This window comes from Xyrauchen texanus, chromosome 39, assembly GCF_025860055.1.
Source record: "Xyrauchen texanus isolate HMW12.3.18 chromosome 39, RBS_HiC_50CHRs, whole genome shotgun sequence".
Taxonomy (NCBI): Eukaryota; Metazoa; Chordata; class Actinopteri; order Cypriniformes; family Catostomidae; genus Xyrauchen; species Xyrauchen texanus.
In genome coordinates this window covers 5,443,705-5,468,641 of record NC_068314.1, presented here as the reverse complement: position 1 = coordinate 5,468,641, position 24,937 = coordinate 5,443,705, and the positions used below count along the sequence as shown (strand labels likewise).

The 24,937-nt window shown below is 40.6% G+C and overlaps 1 protein-coding gene across 1 annotated transcript in view; it reads left to right on the top strand.

Moving 5' to 3' along the window:
- The window catches only part of LOC127632643 (calmodulin-binding transcription activator 1-like), a 482,652-nt gene that overhangs the window by 424,656 nt on the left and 33,059 nt on the right, over nt 1–24,937 (top strand). The window contains exons 8-11 of the mRNA XM_052111348.1: nt 520–660; nt 3,328–5,588; nt 7,829–7,955; nt 9,207–9,341. Of these exons, the coding sequence (XP_051967308.1) occupies nt 520–660; nt 3,328–5,588; nt 7,829–7,955; nt 9,207–9,341 (2,664 nt within the window). The remainder of the gene's footprint in view (nt 1–519; nt 661–3,327; nt 5,589–7,828; nt 7,956–9,206; nt 9,342–24,937) is intronic.

Here is a 24,937-nt window from a genome sequence, read left to right as displayed (position 1 = left end):
TTAATTTCATGCTGCCTTTATGTCCTTTTTAGAGCTTCAAAGTTCTGGCCACCATTCACTTGCATTTTATGGACCTACAGAGCTGAGATATTTTTCTAAAAATCTTTGTTTGTGTTCAGCATAGGAAAGAAAGTCTTACACATCTGGGATGGCATTAGGGTGAGTAAATAATGAGAGATTTTATGTTAATATGAGATTAAATTGATAAAATTGCTTTTAAAAAAAATACAAGCTGCACATTTCAGCTTTTAAACAGTCAGGAATGCCTTGCCCTTTATGCTTTCATTGCAAGTGCATTATTGTAAACACTTTTTTTTGTTTGTTTTTTTACAATCTGATGAGTCAAAATTTAATTATATATTGTAAGATTTGTTGTAACACACTCAAAGAGTGTCAAACTCGTAGAGCGAGTGGTGTAGGGGACAGCTGTCTCTCCCCTGCAGTGTCAGTAGGGGTGCTGGTGAGATGCTGGTCTGTGTGGCTGTCTGGCTGACGTCTCTGTGTCCTCTCTCCTGGCAGTTCATGGCATCAAGTGGACTTGCAGCAATGGGAATAGCAGCACTGGCTTCTCAGCAGAGCAGCTCGTACAGCAGATTCTGGACAGCCACCAGACCAAGCCCCCTCCCCGGACTCACAACTGCCTCTGCACGGGCAACCTGGGTAAGGGAACAGGGCAGATGGGGGGACAATTTGGGAGGGGGGGGGGTGACGTCAGAGCTACAACTCTTTAATATCTCACTTGTTTCTCCTGGGCAGCTATAAGATTAAGTAGAGAGCAGATTTTTCTCCAGAGAAAAAGACCCCAGTAATCTCAAATGTGCTTTAATTTAGAGATTCAGAAGAGATTTTAACAGTTTCAAACTGTGCTCAGATTTGCCAAGACACCAAAGTCCTCAATCAAAAGCCAAAGAATTCATTTCATTTGCACCCTAATATTTCTCATCAAATTCTTCCAAGACTGAATGACCAATGTTATGATATCCACATACATTTTATAGCTCAATTGTCATTCTGTATATCAACAATTGCCTTTTTTTTTTCAAGTTCAATTAGTCTCATGTCATTTTTCATATTTTAGGAGAAACGTGTAAGACAAAGTTGATGTGTATGAAAAGTGCAGTATCTGAGCAATAACATTTACATCTGGCACTTTTTAACCATAATCGAGTTGTAATGTTTAGATCATCTGCATGATTTTGGCCATGAAAGGGGTTAAATAATTAGGAGGTATGTGTTCAAATAAGACTGGTAAAATAGCATACAGTACTTAGACCAGGGTTATTATAGTTTTCTATTTTTAATTTAGTTATATATATATATATATATTCAATTTGTCTAATTTAGTTTAGTTTTCGTTAGTTTTCACACTTTGTCTATTAGTTTTAGTTTAGTTTTCATTTTCTTCAGTGATTTCTAGTTTCAGTTTAGTTAGTTTTTATTTTAGTTGTAGTATTTTATGGCTGCTAAAGCGTTTACTGATATAATTTAAAATGTCTGACATACCATCATTACATTTCTCAGGGCAGTCTTGTGTTACCTATATTTAGTGCCGTTTAATTAAGGTGGATTGTAAATCTTTCACATTTTTATACTATAGGGTAATGATGGGTAAAGTGGGCCAGTTAAGCTTGACTCCTGTTGTAACCATATGCATTTCTTTAAATGGTTAAAAGTCATTTCTAAACTAAACTTTGAAATAAACAGTTCACTTTTTGAGGTTTAAATGTATGATTTTACATCAGGATGTGTGGCAGAGTTTATTTCATGACCACCGGTAGGAAAAACAATGATAAAGAAATTGACAGAAATTTGAGGCAATATTTTTAAGGTGATACAAAAAGTAAAAGTTTACTTAATGCCGTAGATGTTACATATGATGATTTATGATATGAAAGTGTGAAAGAAAATATAAAGATTAATTTCAGATAATTTAAAAGATATTTTCTCATTATCATTTCTCAATATCATCAGAATCATTATTTCTTTGTCACACTTTACCAACACTGCCTGAAAAAAAGAAAAAAGAAAAGAAAAAAATCTGGGATTTGGTCAAAAGAGGGTCTCCAAAGGTTCTTCATCCCAGAATTGAGTATTTCCTAATTGTTGCTTTTTACTAAGGTAGGAGACATCCTAAGATTTCTATAAAGGTATACTGTCAGGTTGTGGCATTTTAATCATAATTAAAAGTGAAAAAACATTACATGTCCCACTTTGCCCATATTCAGCCTAATATGTATAAAAACTCAAACTGAAAATTAATAAAAGGTATTTTTTATTATTATTATTATTGTATTTTAAATAGTTTTGCAGTTTTCCAGTTATTTCAGTGTTTATTTTTATTTCAGTTTACAGAAATGTTTTCATTTAGTTTTCGTTTTAGTTTGTTTAACAATAATAACACTGAGAACCAGCACTTTTGACATCCTGATTGTACATTATATTGCCTTTTTAATCAATTTTAATGTGGTAGGAACAACGAAAAATTAAGCTTTGATTACAAAATGTTTTCATTTAGTTTTCATTTTAGTTTTCATCAACAAACTTTCGGGATTGCTGTGTGCAAACAAGATTTTGCTTTGATTTAAAAAGCCCCTTTCATTTTCATTTCAGGTTTAGAACAATTCAGTATAGATAATGGTCAAGAGATGGCATTATTAAGTCAAGTGAAAATTGAAGTCCACCAGAACACAAATACAGTCAGACATTGTTTGTTATATTCAGATTATGTAAAGAGAAACTTATTTATTGATTAAATAAATAAAAAAAAGTATTATAATACATTTAATTAAATACTTATAATATATATTATGTAATATATACTTCTATATATATAAAGTACATACTACATACATGCAACATATTAAATCTTTATTTAATTAAGTGTGATATGTATTTATTCAAATTATATGTAATATTTACTTCATTTTCATTTATTATTAGAGCATTAAAATTAATAATTTAATTAATAACAATTAAATAATATAATAATAAATAATTATATAATATAGTATTTTATGTAATTTATACTTATAATACACTTTATATAATTATATTTGTTTATTTATACAGCTTGTATTTTTCCTTTGTTTGCTTATGTATTACGCATTTTTATTATTCCGCTGCCTTTCATAAAACAATTACACAAAAAGTTGCCATTTAGTTACCACAGATAGCCAATTGTAAACTGCAAAAATTTCTTAAAGTTTAGCTTTATGTGCCAAGCTATCTTTTATTTCTTTTTTTATGTTTACATTTTAAAATGTTAACATTGTTACATTATTTAAAAGCTAAACATTATATGTCTACATCCATGTGTCTGCTCTATAGGTGCTGGGAGCAGCCTACATCACAAATGCAACAGTGCCAAACACCGCATCATCTCCCCGAAAGTTGACCCGCGTACTGGAGGTGGCTACGGCACCCACTCTGAGGTTCAGAACAACGATGTGTCCGAGGGCAAGACGGAGCTCAGCCACAGCGGGGGAAAAAATGGCAGAGCAGGGGGCGACAACCCAGGAGGGACGGGAGGACGCGAGAAAAGGAACGGCAAGGTGCACAAGCCAGTGCTTCTCCACCAGAACAGCATGGAGGTATCCTCCACCAATCAAGTGGAAGTGCCAGATACCACCCAGAGCTCGCCTGTGTCCATCAGCAGTGGCCTAAACTCTGACCCTGATATGGTCGACAGTCCAGTAGTGACAGGATTGGGTCATGTTGCTTCGGTAATGAGTAGCCTGTCTCAGTCCACCTCTGTTTTCATGTCCGAAGTCTCTGGAGACCCTGTCTATAGTATGTCACCCACTGTAGACCCCAATGCTCATCTCTTAGGTCCAGACACCGCATCAAGCAGTCTGGTTTTGGCGGTGACGGCCGAAAGTCACAAGTTTGCCTTCGCTGGAGCAGTCGGAGTAGGTTTAGCAGACACAGGGTCAACGGATGGACTCGCTATGTTGTCGACAGCCAGTGTATCTGAAGAACTGGTGCTCTCTAGTAACCTGGAATCTGGAAGTATCAAGCTGCCTGAGACGAATATGAACTTTGACCCTGACTGCTTCCTTAACAACCCCAAGCAAGGTCAAACCTATGGAGGAAATGGAATGAAAATGGAGGAGAGCAATGGCAGTAGCTGTAGTAATGGGGGTATGCGATGTTCTCCACCACTCAATGACAACGGGTACTGTTTCAACGCCGTTCTGGTGAAAAACATCAAGACCGAGGATATGTCGTTTGAGCAACAGTTGGCTTCAGAGGGTGGCTATCAAGTTGGGGAAGTCATGGGTGGTGCTGTTGGTATTTCTGGTTCCTCAAGCAGTGGACCTGCCCAAAACTCCCTGGCTTTGACTCCAACTGGTTCGTTGCTGCCCTCTGGAGGTGGGCTGAGTCCTAGCACCACGCTTGAACAGATGGATTTCAGCGCTATTGACGCCAAGCAAGAATATCCAACCAGCGTCATGTCTGCTGCAGGCTACGGCCAAGCAATCTCCAGCTCTCACCTGGCCCATCAAAGCCGCTCCCCGAGTTTCTTCCTCCAAGGTTCTCCGCAGTCCACCCAAACCCAACAGGACAACTCTGGTTCCAACCAGAACTCTCATGACACTGTGTACATGGGCTTGTCTGTGGTCAAAACGGACTCAACGGGAACCAGTGGGCATCTGCACCACCATCATCACCACACTGCCTCTAACTGCAATGGCAGCTCTCCAAGCGAACAGAATGGACACGCTAGTTCTCTTCAGCTTTTGCAGTACCAGAACCGCTTTCCAGCTCCAGGTCAAGACCATGAAGAAGTTGGTGCTTTGGAGCAGACGACAGGAGCAGAATCAGAGAAAGGAAGCCCTCAAGAGAAGGCGAATGAGAGTTTGCTGAAACCAGGTGACCACTTGCAGCCAATTGTGGCAGGAGAAACTGACGGTGTTGGGGGCACGGAGCACTACCTCCAACCTCCAGCAGAGGGCAATGGAGTGGGCCCAGGGAATGGGCCAACGAGCACGAGGGGGCCGGAAAGTGGAACCCTTTGTAATGGCGGTGAGGGAAACGGATCCACAAACAGCCCCCATCAACAGATCCAGCCGCTTCTTCAAGGAGCCAGTTTGGTGCAGGGGATTTTCAGCGGCATAGGGACACACAGCAGTGGAACCAATGGAGGAGGCTCCATGGAAATCAACCTGGACCATTTTGATGTTTCCTTTGGGCATCAGTTCTCAGATCTCATCAATGATTTCATCGCCGTGGAGGGTGGAAGGGGTGCAGCTGTAGTACCGGGTACCAACACGCTGTATGGTCACCAACTCATGGCCCATTCGGGATCAGAGGGGCAGGTTTCCTCTGGAACCACATCGCAACAGCTTCCAGAAGATGGGACCCATGGGGCAAGGGGGTATAATTCGGCAGAGCTCTGCCTCCAGCCCTGTTGCAGTCCGCAGTCCACGCAGACTGGCAATGTGACGGGCGAGGCAGGGCAGCTGACGTACATGCAGGTGGCTGATGCCGTATCTGCAGTTGTGGTGCATGGTAACATGGGAATGCTGCAGGCCACCGGAAGGCTATTTGTGATGACGGATTATTCTCCAGAGTGGTCATATCCAGAGGTGAGTTTGCAATAGACAAGCACAAGGGATAGTTCACTCAAAAATTAAAAGTTCTGTCATGATTTGCTGACGCTCGTGTTGTTCCAAACTTGTATTACTTTCAACCGTGGAATGTAAAAGAAGATTTTTGGCAAAAAGATGAATTGAAAGAAAATGGTAACTGAGGCTTACATACTGCCTAACATCTCTGTGTTCCACAGAAGAAAGAACGTTATACGGGTTTCACACCAGGCTCGTTTGTAACATTTGTTTTGGAAACTGATCGGTTCAAGCATATACTGTATGAACGCGACAATCACACTCGAATCCGCACCAAAACAATCAGTCCGACACCACTTCTCGGTCCGATTGCAAACAAACTTTGGAACAGTTAGCTTGTGGTGAGAATGCAATCTGACCCAGCGGACCAACAAAGAAATATTCCTATGATATCCGTGAGTTTTCCTGATGGATCTTTGGGGAAGAAGCCTGTGGGTCAGCATGTCACTGTAATTCACAATCAAATTTAGCTTCCAGTAAATATTGGAAATGTTTTGGCAACTAAAGATTCAACGTTTAAGTGCAAATACTAAGAAAGGGGACTTTTTAATACAGAAATAATGGAAAGTTAACTAATGACGGATAAACATTTTGATGAAATTTTGCAACTCCCATCTGCCCGATTGACAGATAATGTTTATTTGTAGAGCAACCTCTGATTGGAATGCGCAATACTCTACAATAATCTAAACAAAACAATATTAGAAAATTTGGACCGGTTGAAACACATATCGCCAACACCTATGCCACTTTGAACTAAACCTCGGAAGAACACAGAAACATTCTGGCCAATTTGAGGACAATATGAACTTATATGACTTTTCTTAACAAATGTTGGTCCGTTTTTGTTTTGTTGAAATTATGCCTTGAATGTGAACCGAGGAGAAAATACAACACTGAAACAATTTTAGTCCTTGTTTCAGAACAAATCAAACAGGTCTGAAAATGGCCTGAGTGATGACAGGATGTTTATTTTTGGCTGAACTGACCCTTTAGGAAAAGTGGCAGAATATAAACATTTCTAAACAAATTTGTGACGTTTATTTCTGATTGTACTGTATATCATAAGAATTCAACATCAAATTCCCATTCTCATTGCACTCTTAATCACAGGCTGCTTAATTCAGGAAAAACGTGAAATGATTGTTGAGGTCTAAATGTAAAGCTCAAGGTCTCCTCTGGGATGCATTTATTTGTCCCAAAAAACCCTATGCCACATGAGACATATGGCCGGTCTGTTATTTGCATGGCCATTGGCAAGGAAGCGGTCAGACAAATATAGACAGAGCATCAGACATCACCACAAGAACAATTAAACTCTCACAAACCTTCACTATAACACAGTCACAGGGTTTACTGTTTTTTGTTTTTTTTTCACAATATATTACTTTGCTGAATGTACGAAAGATAGTGTATATTTGCAATGTTTCTTCTGGGTAATAAATTGTATTTTATAGACGTTCAAATTAAATGAAAATTTAGGCCCAAAAATGAACAAACTCGCATCATTTACTTACCCTTCTGCTGTCTCAAAATCGAATGACTTTCTTTCTTCTGCGGAACACAACCTTAAGATATTTGAATGGAGATACAATTTCTGTTTGTCCATACAATGCAAGTGAATGGAGACCACATTTTTAAAACTCCAAAAAGGACATAATAGCAGCAAAAAAGGAAATCTTTAAGTCTCCAGTGGTTTAATCCATGACCAAAATAAAGACTTGCCATTGCAGTCTCTAGGCACAATCATGATTTCAAGCTTGATTACACTTCCTAGTGCTTGATGCATGCACAGAGCAGTAGATGGCACTAAATGAAGTGTAATCGAGCTTAAAATCACGATCGCCAAGGAGACTGCTGACATCAAGGTTTATAGTGAAAAAGGGGTTATATTTTGGTCTGTTCTCATCCAATTGATTGCTTCAGAAAACATGGATTAAACCACTGGATTACCTTTTTGCTGTCTTTATGTCGTTTCTTGGGCTTGAAAATTTGGTCACCATTCAGTTGCATTGTATGGACAATATACAGTACATCATACCGCCATTCAAATTTAAATATCTTAATTTGTGTTCTGCGGAAGAATGGAAGTCATATGAGTTTGAGACTGTTTAAGTAAATGAGAAAAATTATTTTTGGGTTAACTATTTCTTAGTTTTTGATATAAAAATGTGAAAAGAAACAAATGTTTTGTATCCCAGGGTGGAGTGAAGGTGCTGATCACCGGTCCATGGCAGGAGGCCAGCAGTGAATACACCTGCCTGTTTGATCAGATAACAGTTCCAGCCTCTCTCATCCAGCCTGGTGTACTACGCTGTTACTGTCCAGGTATTTCATCAGTCACCACACAAACGGAATATTTACAACATACAGTCATTTAAAGGGATTTTGTGTGCTGTGAGAAAAGCTGATGCAGCATGTTTCTGTATCACCAAAACATCTTGTGCAAATAAAGTGAAAGGCTAAGTCAGTTTCTGAAGTCAAAAAGAATACCAAATCGTCCCAAAGTAAATCTGATTCATGACAAGAAGCCTAATGACTATTTTTATTAAAACAAACAAATAATATTAAGTCCACAAAATATGTGATCACCCTCTGGGCACCACTGAGATACTGTAGGTAAATCGGTCATGCCTTTTACAAACCTTAAAGGGATAGTTCACCCAAAAATTAAAATTCTCTCATCATTTTTTCACCCTCATGTCATCCCAGATGCATACGACTTTCTTTCTTCTGCAGAATACAAATAAAGATTTTTAGAAGAATTTCTCAGCTCTTTTGGTCCATACAATGCAAGTGACTGGGTGCAAAATTGTGAAGTTCTAAAATGCTCATAATCACAGCATAAAAGTAATCCATAAGACTCCAGTGTTTTAATCCATATCTTCAGAAGCGATATGATAGGTGTGGGTGAAAAACAGTTCAATGTTTAAGTACTTTTTTTACTACCACTCTCCACTTTTACATTCTTCTTCTTGTGTTTTTGGCAATTCACATTCATCATGTGTATTGCCACCTACTGGGCAGGGAGGACATTTGTCATTTAGGTAAAAATTTTATAAATATTGATCTCTTTCTCACCCACACCTATCATATTACTTCTGAAGATATTGATTTAACCACTGTAGTCTTGTGGATTACTTTTATGCTGATTTTATGGGGTGGGGGTTTAGCTTAAAAAATTGGCAGCATTGTATGGACCTACAAAGCTGATATATTCTTCTAAAAATCTTTATTTGTTTTATGCAGAAGAAAAAAGTCATACCCATCTGTGATGGCATGAGGGTGAGTAAATGATGAAAGAATTTTATTTTTGGGGTGAACTATCCCTTTAATATTACACCCAATACATACATATGGTTTTAATACTCCATTGTTACATAACCAAATATATAAACAAAACAAAACATTATCTGTGCCAAAACTCATTTTCAAAACTTGATTATGATGTATACAACTCACTCAAATATAACGTGCCATTTATAAACAGTTCAGTTCATCAATATTAACTTCAGCAGGCCATGTGTCTGAAAAAGAGGCTGTGCAAATTTCTAACCCTTTTGCCATTTTATTTTGAAGCTCATGACACAGGCCTGGTGACTCTGCAGGTGGCAGCCAGCAGTCAAATCATCTCCAACTCTGTGGTGTTTGAGTATAAAGCTCGAGCCCTCCCTGCTCTGCCCTCCTCTCAACACGACTGGCTCTCTCTGGACGGTACTTCTCAGAGATTTATATTTTGTATTTTTCTATATTTTGCATTTCATTAATCTTTGAGTGCTGAGTTTCATTTGCAGATCGTCAATCAATGATTTTATGTTTGACTCAAATGTCGTTGGATGGCTGCCAGCAGACAAACAGTAGCAGTAGTGTTTTCAAAATGTTAAATGACTGACAGGTGCATAAATGGAGATTTAGTTGTAACTTAACCAATGGTTTTGCATATATTTTAAACTAAATGCACAGGTAGTGTTTGTCTAGTCAAAGAGGAATGGAAATTTGAGATGGAAAAAACTTCTCAAAGAGACTCTGATTTGGTCTTTTGGTCCGAGGTTTGTATTAGCAATTCCTGAATAAGTAATGAGTCAGACTGGGTTGACAGATCTTGGCCCGATGCTTCTGTAATACCTTCATGTCTACAAGGATGATGCTGATTATGTCAGCTGGTTTAAACAGTTTAAAACTGTACTCCTCATTTAGATGATGTGTTTCCATTCACAGCAACTTATTGGATACTAATTATACGACAATTGTGATTTGAACACTCTAGATTATTTGTGCTCTTTCCCACCTGTTTGCATTAATCTCTTAGAAGAAGGGCATTTTGACCATGAACCCCATTTGATCATTTATATGAACAGCTGCATTGTTAACACTTTTACAGGGTGAGGTTAGTGTATTGACAGCTCTGGCATGAGAATCAGCAACATTTCTGTGGCAAATGTGTAACAGAGCATGCCACAAATAAGCATGTGAGCATTAGAAACCAGCAGTCTGTCAGTGCATTAAGTAATTACTTGTTACTGTTGACTTCTTTTTGGTTTTAGTATTGAGTACTGGCAGACCCCCTGTTGAAGACACTTGCACTAGTGACACCCAGGGTCGGATGGGCCATTGGGAGAGTCTGGACTTTTTCCCCATTGGGCCTGTGGGCTGCTAGCAGGCTGATGCATATTTTGATATAAAAATACAAAAATGAAATAGCCAATTAAATGAATAAATCTCCTTTAAAATGATATATTATTACTGTACAATATATTTAATTTTGAATACAAAAAAGTGGATCGAAGAAAGAGAAAGGAGACTTTGCCCTACAAAAAGCTAGACAAAACTGATCTCCTATCATGACAATTTACAACTTAAAAACAGATTTTTTTGGCATGCCCCCCATGGTTATTTGTGTGTGATCTTATTATGGATTGGATTTGAAATTGGATTGTGCCATTGGGCCTCAATAGCAGCAGTTTTGTGTCATATAATGGGAAATACTTAAAACCATGCAACGCAGATTTTTCTGTCTTCACTGAAATGAATGATGTTAATTAAAACCTATATATAAATCAGTAATAATAAGATATATTATCTATAGATATTTATATATCAATGGTCAAACCAACACTCAAGGATTAATTTATTAGGAACACCTGTACGCCTACTTATTCATGCGATTATCTAATCAGCCAGTCATATGGCAGTGTGCAGTGCATAAAATCATGCAGATACAGGTCAGGAGCTTCAGTTAATTTTCAGAACTGCCTTCAGAATGGGGTAAAAAATTTGATCTCATTGATTTAAACCGTGGCATGATTGTTTGTGCCAGAGGGCTGGTTTGAGTATTTCTGTAACTGCTGATCTCCTGGGATTTTCACACACAACAGCCTTTAGAGTTTACTCCGAATGGTGCCAAAAAGAAAAAACATCCAGTGAGTGGCAGTTCTGTGGACAGAAATGTCTTGTTGATGAGAGAGGTCAACAGAGAATGGCCAGACTGGTTCAAACTGACAAAGTCTACAGTAACTCAGATAACCACTATGTACAATTGTAGTGAGCAGTATAGCATCTCAGAATGCACAACACGTCAAAATTCGAGGCGGATGGGCTACAACAGCAGAAGAACACTTTGGGCAGTTAATTAGGACCATAGTGTTCCTAATAAAGTGCTCAGTGAGTGTATATTCAGTGGGCCACAAGAATCCTGAAATTCCCAGTAAAATTTTGTCTCCCAATCTGACCCCGGTGTCACCTTCAGTTGTGACTTAGCTTGTAACCACCTTTTTCCTGAACGAGGAAGTATTCCACGATTTGCCTGTTTTCAATATTCGGCCTCCAGTATTACATTTATAAAAATGGTCAAAAAACATGTCTATTGTGCCAATACTTTAGAGAGTCAAGATGACCGTTTTTGTTGTTATTGTTGTTGTTATGACAAATTGAGCCTGTAATTCATTTTTACTCCAACTAACACTTAACTGGTTGTTCTCCATCTAAGTAGCTTGTTTTGGTAGTTTATGCATTGCTTCTCGAGACCAGAAACAGAAAACAGGCACATCAATTAGAATCATCATGGTGCTTTACTGTTCATCATGGTGCTTTACTGTCATGGTGCTTTACATGGTGCACTTTGGATTAAAAAAGTTTTATTTTGAAATATTCTTATTATCAGGCTAGCACCTCACCATCATTTTTGTTTATTGGAGATTTGGGCTGAAACGATTAGTCAACGTTATCGACAACATCGACAATAAAAAATTGTCTACAAAAATGTTCGTTGTCGAATAGTCGTTTGATGTCATTTAACGTAACATGAGATCACATTAAACTGTAATAAGGCCGCGTGTGAGCAGCAATGCAGCTCGCGAAAGACTGAGGAGAGGATGAAAGAACAGCTCACAGTCCAGACGAGCTCTAAACTTTCCAAACTGCTTCAGGTGATGTAGATCGTAAAGTATGAGGGAATTCTAATGCAAAAATACAAAATATTTAAATACAGAAACACTCTCGTTGCAGAATAAGCGGAGTTGGAGCTCTTTAAAGGAAACACACCAGTGTTACATCTTAAATGCAGTTATATTTAATGCTTTATAGCTTTATTAATGTTCAAATAATATGGAAGCAGATCATGTAAATAACTACAAACTCTGAAACTGTCACCTTCTGTGACCTCTGTGCGGTCAGCGCCTCTTTGTTGCATACAAATGTAAGTATATTTTGTTTTTACTGCATTCGCAGAAGTATAACCAAGTGATACAAATATACTTAAGATACATTCTCTTAAAGCAAGTTAAAATATCTTATATGTTGCTTCTCAATTAAATGTATGTTGTTTTAAGGATTTTTAGACAATTTTAAATGGAAAACAAGACAAAAACACTTGATAATAGGATTTTTTGAGGTGAATTTCTTTACTGAATTAAACTTAATAAAAAGTAATTTTTATCCCTTTAATTCAGTGAATGTCATTTAGAGATGTTTTTAAAAGATGATTTTGTCCTCTTTATTGTTAGGAAGCACGTATAATACAGCCTTTTAAGTCGGGACACTGTACACAACCTGTTAAGAGCTAATGATTAATTGTTGCAATAATCACTGAATAGTCGAATATTCGTTCTAATAATCATTAGATTAATCGATTCTCAATATAATCATTAGTTGCAGCACTATTGGAGATAAAAGATTACTGTAAACTGCCCATCCATGTCTTCCCAAGTGTCATTTCCATCTAGGTCTCATTAACGTACGTTACCATAGCAACATTTTTGTGAAACAAAATTATGTTCTTCATTAAACGTTTCTCTGTAGTTTTCCAGTGAAATGTCCAAGGGGGGGCTCCAAAAGCAAATTAAATGATGTCTTAATCAGACAAGGTTTTTAAGGTGAATTATTAGATTTTAATAATTAAAACGTACCTCCCTAATGAAAACTTTAACCTAAACCTGACCAATAGTGTCCTAAAAACAAATGAAAGTTGAACAAAATAGACATCCTTACCTTTAACCGACACCTAAACCTTACTGATACTGTCCTAAAAGCAAATGCGACATGAAAGCACATTTTCTGGAGCCACATGTCATTTTGTGTCACTTAAATAAAACTTTCATCTGATTTGTGAACTTGCCTGTCTAGCTGCGCTTGAACCACAAGCCTTGAAGTCCAAAGTCTTGTTTGTGAATAATAGAGCAAAAAATAAGTGTTTATCAGCCATTGTAGTTGTGATATGTGTGAAAGTTTATAAAACACACAGTTGTTGTAGCGCCTCTAGTGTTCATTTCACCAGGAAACTGCAGCAAAATGTAAAACGCGGCATGTAAATGTCTGTTTGCAAACATGTTGTTTTAGTAATGTTCATTCTATGAGACATGTTGGTCATTTCCCAAAAGGCAGTGGACCCAGAAGCTTTCATTTCTGAGAGAACAATGGACTATCACAGTTGTTTTATTGTGTATCTTATGATTATTTATGATTCCTGTACAGTACAATCTAGTTTTTGAGGCTCAGTGAAGATTTGAGGAGCTGTGTGAAGGTTACATTTGGATCAAAGAATGTTTAAACAGCTGGAAACAAGTCTAATTACTAGATAATAAAAAGCCTGCTTTCAATGTACTTTTTTGTACTCCAGCATTGTTTTTTTGTTGTTGTTTTTTTGCATTATTAGCGTATAAGGAAAACGTCTCGGGTTATGACTATAACCCTTGTTCCCTGAGAAGGGAACGAGACACTGCGTCATTGAAAACGACTCTTTGGGGAACGCTCCTTAGCGTGCGCCTCTGAATTATGAATGAAACTATTCCAATCTTGATTGGTGTTGCGTCATGACGTAACATGTGACGGCATAACCGGATGCATAAAAGTGACGCCGGCACACAAACACATTAGCCTAGCGATGAAGCAAGCCGCTCTCAGGCATTGAGGGGCGTGGCAGGATGTTCCCCCTTCCGAGGGAACTCGCACTGCGTCGTTGAAAACGACTCTTTGGGGAACGAATGCCCACTAGGCCACGCACCGAAAAAAGGCCTGCCCTAGAGTGAAACTGAACTCAGGCACTCAGCTAGGACGAGAGCACACGTGCACCAGGCGTACTAGGGAGGTGCAGACTATAGAACCTGATGAAAGTGTGCGGGGTAGCCCAACTGGCTGCCTCACAGATCTCCTGGAGGGGTACTCCCGATAAGAGAGGCCTAGAGGACGCCATGGCTCTAGTTGAATGAGCCCTTATGGCCAAAGGTGAAGGCAAATTGCGCACCTTGTAGGCCGAGATAATAGCCTGAACAATCCAATTACTAATGGTTTGTTTCGAGGCAGGGAGCCCCTTCTTAGGTGACCCAAAACACACTAACAGTTGGTCCGACCTCCTCCAAGAAGAGGACCTCTCGAGGTAAACGCTCAAAGCTCTGACAGGGCAGAGCAAATGGAGCCTCTCTTCTTCTGCCGACACATGAGGTGGAGGATGAAAAGCCTGCAGGACCGTAGACCGTGCCGTGTTAGAAGGCACCTTAGGCACATAGCCAGGTCTCGGGTGCAAAATGGCTTTAACTCCGCCAGGGGCGAACTCAAAGCAAGCTGGTGTTACTGCCAGGGCTTGAAGATCTCCCACCCTCTTTAGAGAGGTAATAGCTAAGAGAAAAGCCATCTTGAACATCAGGTCCTTGGGTGAAGCCGACTGAAGGGGTTCGAAGGGGGCCAGGGATAACCCTTCGAGAACCACCGCCAGGTCCCAGGCAGGAACCCTGGACCTGGTTGTCGGTCTCATCCTCCATGTACCACGGAGAAGACGAATGACCAGCTGGTGCCTCCCCAGAGGCCCATCACTCAGTGGTGCATGGAAAGCCGAAATGTCCGCCACGTACACCTTAAGTGTGGAAGGGGAGAGACCCGCAGAGAAACGATCTTGAAGAAACTGCAGAACTGAAGCCACCGGGCAGTTGACTGGATCTACTTCATGTTCTCTACACCAAGTGGAGAACACATTCCACTTGAGGCCATATAATCTCCTAGTAGACGGAGCCCTAGAGTTAAGTATGGTTTCAACCACCCCTGCTGATAGACCAGCATTTAGGTACTGAACCCCCTCAGGGGCCAGACCCACAGTTTCCACAGCTCTGGACGAGGGTGGAAAACTGTGCCCCCTGCTTGAGACAACAAATCCCTCCTCAGAGGAATCTGCCATGGCAGAGCTATCAGGAGTGAAATTATGTCTGAGAACCATACTGGGCCGGCCACATCGGGCAACCAGAAGTAGACTGATGCCCTCTTGGTGGACCCTTTCCAGGACTCCCGGAGCAGAGCGATCGGGGAAATGCGTACAGGCGAAGCCTCGGCCAAGCCTGTACCATGGCGTCCAACCCCAGTGGGGCTGGATGTGAGAGGGAGAACCAAAGTGGACAGTGGGACGTCTCTCGAGATGCGAACAGATCCACTTCCGATGGTCCAAATTTGTCCCAAATCAACTTCACCACCTCTGGATGAAGTCTCCATTCCCCGGGCCTCAGCCCCTGCCTCGACAGGATGTCTGCTCCCTGATTCTGAACCCCCGGAATATACATTGCTCTGATAGACAGTATTTTCCCTTGGGACCAAATAATTATTTGATGTGCCAGTCTGCACAGAGGGCGCGATCTGAGTCCCCCTTGTCGGTTCAGATAAGCTACCACTGATGTATTGTCCGAACGTACTAGGACATGGTAACCTTTGATGTCTGGAAGGAAGCTCCTCAGAGCCCTGAACACAGCCAACATCTCTAGACAGTTTATGTGCCAAGAATGATGATGGTCCTGCCACAGACCCCTGGCAAAGCGGCCGTCCACGACCGCGCCCCAGCCAGTGAGGGAGGCATCTGTCGAAACGGTTTTCCGGCGACATGACGCTCCCAACACTGGTCCTTGGGACAGGAACCAAGGTTTCTTCCATATTAGCAGAGAACGAAGGCATCTGCACGTTACTGTGCTTATACGAAATGGATTCCCCTTGGGGGAAAACCCCTTGGCTTTCAGCCACCACTGGAGGGGCCTCATGTGTAGAAGGCCCAAAGGTATAATGTTGGATGCCGCTGCCATGAGGCCCAGCAGTCTTTGAAATCGCTTTACAGTGATGGCCTGGCCTAGCTTTAACCCGGACACCATCGCCATAAGGGACTCGATGCGTGCAGGAGACATGCGTGCCTGCATCGTAACCGAGTTCCACACAACACCTAGAAACGTTGTGCACTGGGATGGTTGTAACACACTCTTTTCTGTGTTGAGTCTCAACCCCAAATTTCGAATGTGGCAAAGGACGACATTTCGATGCCGAACCGCCATTTCTCGAGACTGGGCCAGAATGAGCCAGTCGTCGATATAATTGAGTATGCGGATGCCCTGAAGTCTCAGTGGAGCAAGTGCTGCATCCATACATTTGGTGAACGTGCGGGGAGATAGTGCTAGGCCGAACGGAAGAACCCGATATTGGTAAGCTTCGCCCCCGAAAGCGAACCTCAGGAACCTCCTGTGACATGGAAGGATGGATACATGAAAATAGGCGTCTTTTAGATCTATCATGACAAACCAGTCCTCGGATCTGATCTGACTCACGATGACAGGAATAGTAAGCATTTTGAACCTGAACCTCCTCAGAGACCGGTTCAAAACTCTGAGATCTAAAATCGGCCTCAACCCCCCATCCTTTTTTGGAACTATAAAGTACTGGCTGTAAAGACCGGACTCCCTGTCTGAATGAGGAACACGTTCTATGGCCCCCTTCAGCAGCAGAGATTGCACTTCTTGTTCCATCACCTGAGCCCGCTCCGGAACCACTGTAGTCTGCACCACCCCAGAGAATTTGGGGGGGGCGGTGCTCGAACTGCAGTCTGTACCCTGATTTTATTATATGCAGGACCCATGCAGATATGTTGGGAAGATGATTCCATGCCTCTACAAAACCTACTAAGGGAACCAGCCTCTCGAGGCTGGTCTCGGGTGTTTTCCGAGCACTGTTCTCGACTTCCTGAAGCGGGACACCGGCAGGATTTAGTCGACACAGTTCTCGTGACCACAATTGATGTGTGTTTTTTTGACACGAATGGCACGGTGTGCGTTCGCTGGAAATTGATGTGGCCCGAAGCGTCAGAGACGGCGGGAAACCGACACCGATTCCCTGAGGACTCCGCTGCGAGAACAACCTCGGTTGCTCTGCAGCGGGAGGGACAGCCCTCCGAGGTTCTACCACCCTGGTTAGGACCTCTTTCCCGAAGCCCTCCTAGCCTTAAGGATGTCCCTCAGGTCGCCCCTCTGGCTGGAGGGCTTCCGCTGGGAGCGTTTCCTCTGTTGCCAAGCTCCTGGAGGAGGGGCTCTAGAGGAAACGCTCTCCTTTTGCTCTGCGCGGTGCGAGGAGCTGACTGAAGGCTGGGGCTGATCTGCTTGCCCCACCCTACTTGATTTAGACTTTGCCCTACGGGGGAGGAACTGCTTGAACGCCGCAGATTGTTTCCTCGCCTCCTGAAACCTGTCGACGACCGATGTAACGGCGTCGCCGAACAGGCCAGAGGGCGAGAGCGGAGCATCAAGCAGAAAAGCTTTATCTTTTTCTTTTATGCCCGACAAATTTAGCCATAGATGCCTCTCCGTGGCCACCATAGCTGCCATAGAGCGGGCCGTCTCTTTAGTGGCCCGGAGAGACAGATCTGTGGCACTGCGCAACTCTGCGATATCTTCGGGAGTTGGCCCTTCCCCCTCGTCTAAATCTTTCAGGAGGTCACCAGCCACCATGTAAGCTCTGCTTATTAATGCAGATGTATCTCTGCAGGGCTTACTAGGCAGCGCCGTGGTTTTAAGGGAAGATGCCGACTCAGGAGAGAGGTAACCGGCTAAAGCCTCCTCCACACCAGGCATCTTCCCATAGCCCATATCCCGTGCCCCAAAAACATCGCTGTAATCAACCACACTGGGGCTGGAGACACGGGACAAATGTGGTTTATCCCACGATCTCGAGATCTCTTTGTGGAGATCGGGGAAAAACGGCAAACCCCGGCGCTGGGGTTGTGATGTGTGCCGCAGGAAACGCTCGTCTAATTTGCTTCCGACCAGCGTTCCCTGCTCATTTTGTGGCCAGCTAATGTTAAGTCTGGCCACGGCACGCGTCACAACCTCAACCAGCTCCTCATAAGCGTGGCCGAGAACAGGCGTGCTTGACTCACGGTCGTCCGCATCAATGCTGAGCATATCCACTTCCTCGGAAGCAGAGAGCTCAAGCATTGGGACCTGATCGTGGGCAGAAGAAGCCGCGACGCGGGCTTCTGCACCACTCACATTAGGCTCGGGATCCTCAAACGAAGAATGAGAAAGTGCCGTAGCTGTCTCATTCTCATCTGCAAGATCCCGCTGCGAACCCCACGATCTCAACCGCTGCGCTGCCTCAACAGACGCGGGACCAGATCCGTGGGGAACGCGAGCCTGACCGTGCTCATCAAAGCACGCCAACCGGGAGCGCAGCACTCTCATGGGTAGTGCTTCACAACTTTCACAGGCAGATCCCTCGAGAGCTGCCTGTGCGTGCTGCGCTCCCAAACAGTTCACACATAAAGCGTGCGTGTCCCTACCCGTAATGAAACGAAGGCAGGGGTGCACGCACTTCTTGAACTGCTCGGTGGCCATAAAATTTTTAAATCAGACAAACAACACCAAATAAGACAAACAATAGACATAGAGCGCTTGCTGAAGAGCGAAAGCTAATGTGTTTGTGTGCCAATTTGTGTGAAATTTCAATTTCATAACAAAATTCCATCAAATGTAATTGTGTAATTTTCAACTAAATTAAATTCATAAAACTCCAAATCAGTTTTTTTACTTATTAAAGATTACCCAATTCAATTTGATGGCATTTTGTTATGAAATTAAAATGCATAAATCCTCCAAATGTTTTTGAGTGATGATGTCAAAATACTTTTTAAAATTCAAGTTAAACGGTATATAATTTTCCCGTATTACAATTATGAAATCACGATTTTTATTGATTTATTGATTTATTTTTTGGGCATTCAAATGTGCTTAACTGTCATGAAAATAATGTCAAAACCCAAAACTCTTAATGATCCTAAAAATATGCATAATTGTATTTATGCAAAATCGAATTTCTTATCTCAAGTCCTTTTTTTAAACATGAACCAGACATGTTCTTGATAAGCTTGGTGAAATTCAATAAATCAGTTAAGGATATATAAATATGCTGTACCTGAGAGGGCCATGTCCTGTTGTACAGTACTACAGTTGCTATCATATAAATAGACTTGGACGTCAAATAAACCCTTAAAAATTGGGGAAATGTTAAAGATAGATTGGAAATTAGGAGATGAAATCTCGTTCATCTAATATAATTATTATTTTTTTTTTTATCAATCTCCAGTGCCAGAATTTTTAGTCTCCCAGCATGCCGTCTGCTCGGATCCAGCGCGTTGTGTGTGCGAAACGACAGAACCTGCCCTGATTTGTCATAATGCAGAGGAGAAAAACACATTATCTGCAGCATTGCATTGCAGGTACTGTAGCACAGGACACTGGACTAAATCTGCCTCCTGTTGACACAGATTTGTCGCAAAACACCCGTGTCGTGTGAACGGACCTTCACATTGTTTCAATCGGTTATATCAGAGATCGCAGCGGCTCTATTGTGTTCGCGCGCTGCCACTCCCAAAAGCTCCACATCCACATCCAACCACCATATAACTTTAGATTCGCCTCATAATTATCGATTTCAGTCTTAGATTAAAAGCTTAGTACTTTGGGTCCACATGCCGTCGTAAAAAGCTGTAAAAGCGCTTTTTAATATGAATCAAATACGACAGGACCGCTCGCTGTTTGGAGACGCTTGGTAGGGACGCGTGAAATGTTCGCGATATCATATAACATATAGCCTACGACAGAAGCGGAATATATATTTATTTATTTATTTATTTATTTTCATTTTTTTTTTTTTTTTTCATTTTCATCAACTGTTTCCTTTTTTCTGCTGGAAAAGGAGAAGTGCGATGCCTGCGAGTGTTTGGAAAGCCAACCGTTGGCGCAAGACTACGCGGAAAGCGGTGCGGAAAGCGGTGCGTAAAGCGCGTACCTGCGGCGGATGTAGTCCAACGTCTCCGTACGATAGCAGAGGAGACAAAGCATCGGCATCAGGGATGGGGAGGGAACAGGAGGAGGTGTAGAGGAGGGGGATTTCTCTCTCTCTCTCTCTCTCTCTCTCTCTCTCTCTCTCTCTCTCTCTCTCTCTCCCTCCCTCTCCCCACACTTTCCTCACTTACACTTTGTTCTATTTTTGTTGGCTCCGGCGCCAAACGGGTCCTGCGGTTAGTTTGACGCTGGACGAAGAACATGTGTGAGTGACATACACCACCGTTTACTTTTTGGGGTCAGTATGCATGATGTTTGGTGTTAAGATAAACTTGATCCACATGCACAGGTTTCTATTTTGATAGACTAGGATTCTATTTGATTTAATATGAGAAGTGTAGATGTTGGTTGTACTTCTGCACACAGTGTCTTTGTCATGTGTCATATGTTATTCTTTCCCATGTTTGTGATGTTTCTTAACAACAATGTGTCATTTTATTTGCTGCTGGAAATATTTTGCATTATTTACTCTCATGTTGTCTGAAGCTCCTGTGTTGATGCCAGCGTTTAAGCATCTTAGCATCACACGTGTGTTGTAGTGCAGAAAATATTCACTATAGACTCATGGGTGCAGAATGGAAGATCCTGCATATGTTAGAGATTGGAACAAGTCCCCTAAAATCAGTCATAGAGTAATCATGCTTTAAATTTAGGTAGTTTTAAGGTTGTAAAAGGTTATTTAACTTTCAAGTTTGTAAACTCAGAGAAGTCTTGATCTCTTGTGTAAAGAAGCTGTTTATAAAAAGTCAGTCAGGTGTAGTGGTAGCCTAATCTCACATAAAATTCAGCAAGTGTGTGCCGATATTTCTTTAACTGAAATCGGTATACGTTGACCGAATTTGAAAACGTGTTTTAGATCATATAAACACGTGTGACATCCATTTATATCCAGGAGAGTTCGCCAGAAGCCAGTTGTAAAAATGTTTTCAGCTTAACAGGGTGTAAAACAGTGAAGAGAAATGCATATTTTATTTAACCTACCCATCAACAAAAACCCAAAATGCAATATTATGGATAAAAATGCAACTTCCTTATATCGTGATTGTTTATACAAACGTGATTACTTTCTCGTTTCAATGGGGATTGAACTGTGGTCTCTAATGCAACTGTCGTGCCATGAGGGAAAGTTTATTTTTTTTAGCCGTTCCAAATATGTCCGATGGGACATATGACATGTCAGTGAGTCGGCATACTGTTGCTGATCCAAGGGTATCATAACTTTCGGAAACAGCATGCCAACTTCCCGTGTGATCGTGTTGGTAGTGCGACTGTTTTCAGCACCACATGCGGTGGACAGCGACAGTGACACTGAGCAGTCGAGACTGTTGACCTTATTTACAGAAGCGGTCAGCTCAAGGGAGAGAGCGAATCTACTGTGCCATGAAGTTGACCCTTTTTTTGGAATCATTAGAAATGTGCAGTTTAATAGTGAGAATTATCATTGTTTTTTTGGCAAAACCCAAAATGTTGTACCCACCTGTTGACAACTTATATCAAGTTTCTTGCTTTTGTCTTTTCCCTCTATTTAGACTTTATTGTTATTATTTTGAACATCTTTAGCTGTCTTATATTTGTTCATACTCATCTGTCTGTCCTGTCTGTTTTCTGCCCATATAAGGAAACTTGCAACTAGGTCCCTATAAACACTAAATCTAAATTTCAAAGATCCCTATTCCACCTTGATGAGATATCCTGTGGAATTCTATGAAATGCAGGGCTTGTGTCTGCTATTGGAGCCCCCACTCCATTGCTCTCGAGTGAGATTAAGCTGTTATTTCTTTATCCGTTTATATCTTTATCAGTCTGAACTAAATTGAGTAGTTTAAGCAAGTCTGAAGCTAAAGTAATATTGCTGTGTTGCCCTTGCTCTAAGTTTTGTCTGCTATCAGGTATACACAACTTTTTATTATGTTCTTTTCTTTGTTGATTTGTAATGGTCATTCAAAGCAGATGCTGATCTCTAAGCTAGTATTTTCTCTGTAATTATTTCCAATTTTTCCATCACTTTCACATCAGAAAGTTTGTTCACATTTTGAAAAACAGAGGTCAGGAGTTTCTTGCAAGATCTGTGTAAGGTTTGTTAGGATGTACTGATGAAGGTCTTTATGGTACTGGAAGTCTTTGTTTCTCTGTTCGAGTTAGGTAAGGAATTGTAAATACCCTTTTTTGAACCTAGTCTCATAGGTCACATTTCTATAACTATATTTTTGCAAATTAACTTTTACATGCTACCTTCTATGTTTGAAATTATCACTAGAGGCTCTACAAATTGTTTACATTTTATTCACTTAATGCAAATAAGCCACTACAGTGGCTGATAATGACTTAATAAACCCTTTTTTGTGCACTATTACTATGTTATGATATTGAAACACTTTTACTATAACGCGTCATTTGAAAAATGCTAAATTTTACCCACACTTATTCTGACGTGATAAGCTGTTGCGGAAGCTCGCCTCAGAGTGTTTTACTATGAAGTCCACGGTTCAAGCTCAGCCAAGCACACAATCTGACATGTGAGCTGAAAGTGTCATAGAAGCGACACAAAATTTCATTTCTCATTTTGTATTAGGACACCATCTATTAGCTTTGGGTGTTGGTTATGGGTAAAAATGTCTGTTCTGTTCCACTCTCATTTGATTTTAGAACACTTTTGGCTAGGATTAAGTAAATATTTTTAGTTAGGGAGGAACATTTTATTAATTAAAACCTCCATCTCATATTCACCTTAAGTGAGAGTTAAACCTCATCTGATTACAACAACATTTCACTCGCTTTTGGCGCCCCCTGCTGGAAATTTCCCTGGGAAACTGCAGCTAAATGTGAAATAACGCTAGCCATTTCGTTTTGCAAAGTGCTGCCACGGTCATGTAATTGTCATGAGAACAGGCTGCTTTTTTCAAACAAGCCACTGAACCTTTGGTCTGCTTACAAGTCTCAGCTGGATACAAGAAGTTGATTTAGAAATACTTAAACTTGTGATATTATGTGTTATACGAGGTGAGTTAATACACATAATCAGTGCTAGGATTATGGTTGACAGAGAAATAATGCCATCATCATAGCTGTCTCGCTTCTTTCCAATTCCCTTCAAAAAGCAAATGTTCCCTGGTCAGTGATCTACCAATGTTCACCTTATTAGGAGCTGTTATCCCAGATTTGAGACCATGCTGAACTAAATCCCCTTAAGACAAAATCATTGCAAGTTATTTATATATATATATATATATATATATATATATATATATATTTTTTTTTTTTTTTTCTATTCTGTTGGACGCATTTATAGCATGAGTGGCATAAATACAATATCAGTCTGTTATAGATTTAAAACAAATCCTTGTGGAAGTGTTCGGGAGAGCTTGGGTGTTAAAAACAAGCCCTAAAAATAATTAACAAACGAGGAAACATGCGCTCTGAAGTCAGATGTTTCAAATATTGGATTGTGCAATATGCGTTCCTAACTCAATGAAGGTATTATGCCAAATTGTCATTTAGTTTCTGTTGACTTCAATAGTACAGCAACCTTAAAGCCTGTACTTTCTTTATTACTACTCTTAGGCAGCATAAACTGCAGTAGATCTTCAACAAGTGCGTGATTTTTGAGGCCCTGTTGCGCAGAAGCCCCCACTCTGAATAGCATGATGCAACTCTGATGAAACTCAGGCTCGGGCTCTGTATTAGAATATTACCATGAGAAAACCAACAATTCAGCAAATAGAGAGTTCAGTTCTCTCACTCAAGGCGTGAAAAAGGTCTGAATGACCAGGAGCCCATCAAGGCCAGGGGACCGCTTCCAAAGCTGATGTAACATCTCTTGAAAAAAGGTAATATAGATTGGTACAGGCTGTTTAGTACAGTTGGGCTTTTTTTAGACACTTATGGGCTAGTTTGTGCATGAGCCTCGTCATTGGTCAGTGTTAGTGAAGGTTATCGTTGTTGTTGGGTACTTGGTAAGTCAAGTCTGAAGGATTACATATGGTTTTGATTGATTTTGTGTTTTAAGTATCTAAAGCATTTTTAAAGCTTATAATGTGGGTTTCATAGAATGCATACTGCAAAAAATACATACTTGGTGTTTGGTGTCTAGGGTTTGAATTTTGCATGCATTAGTTTGTTGTGACATGTCTTAAGAACTTAGGTTGAATTCAGTTAAACTGAGCCACTGATTGGGAAAAAGGACAAGTTTACCTGATTTTACCCTTTTAGAATATAGTTGCTGTGTATGTTCTAAATACGGTCACCGCACGCAAACATACTTTGGGTTACTGTAAACAGCAAATTATTTTCATACTTAGTATTTTCTTACTGTCATGCTTTCCAGTTAAAATATCTAAACATTCTTAACACAAGGCACATTTACTTTACAAGCAAAATAAAATAGATATCAAGTCTTGTTTTCAGAGAAATCTAATAAAATGTAGTAAAAAAAATAAAAAATAAAAAATAAAAAATAATTAGCCAATGTGTTAAATAAAGCTTAATTCAAAATGAATACAAGTTTATATTTCTTACCCCATTGGCAAATCGTTTTTTCTTTTAAGAATTGATTTCACCTAATTTGGTTTGGATTAATCTTAAAACTTGATATTTGGCTTGTCAAGTAGATATATCTCATTTTAAGGATGCTTAGATTTGTACTGAAAAGTAAGACAAATATACTGATAACAAAAAAATTGCAGT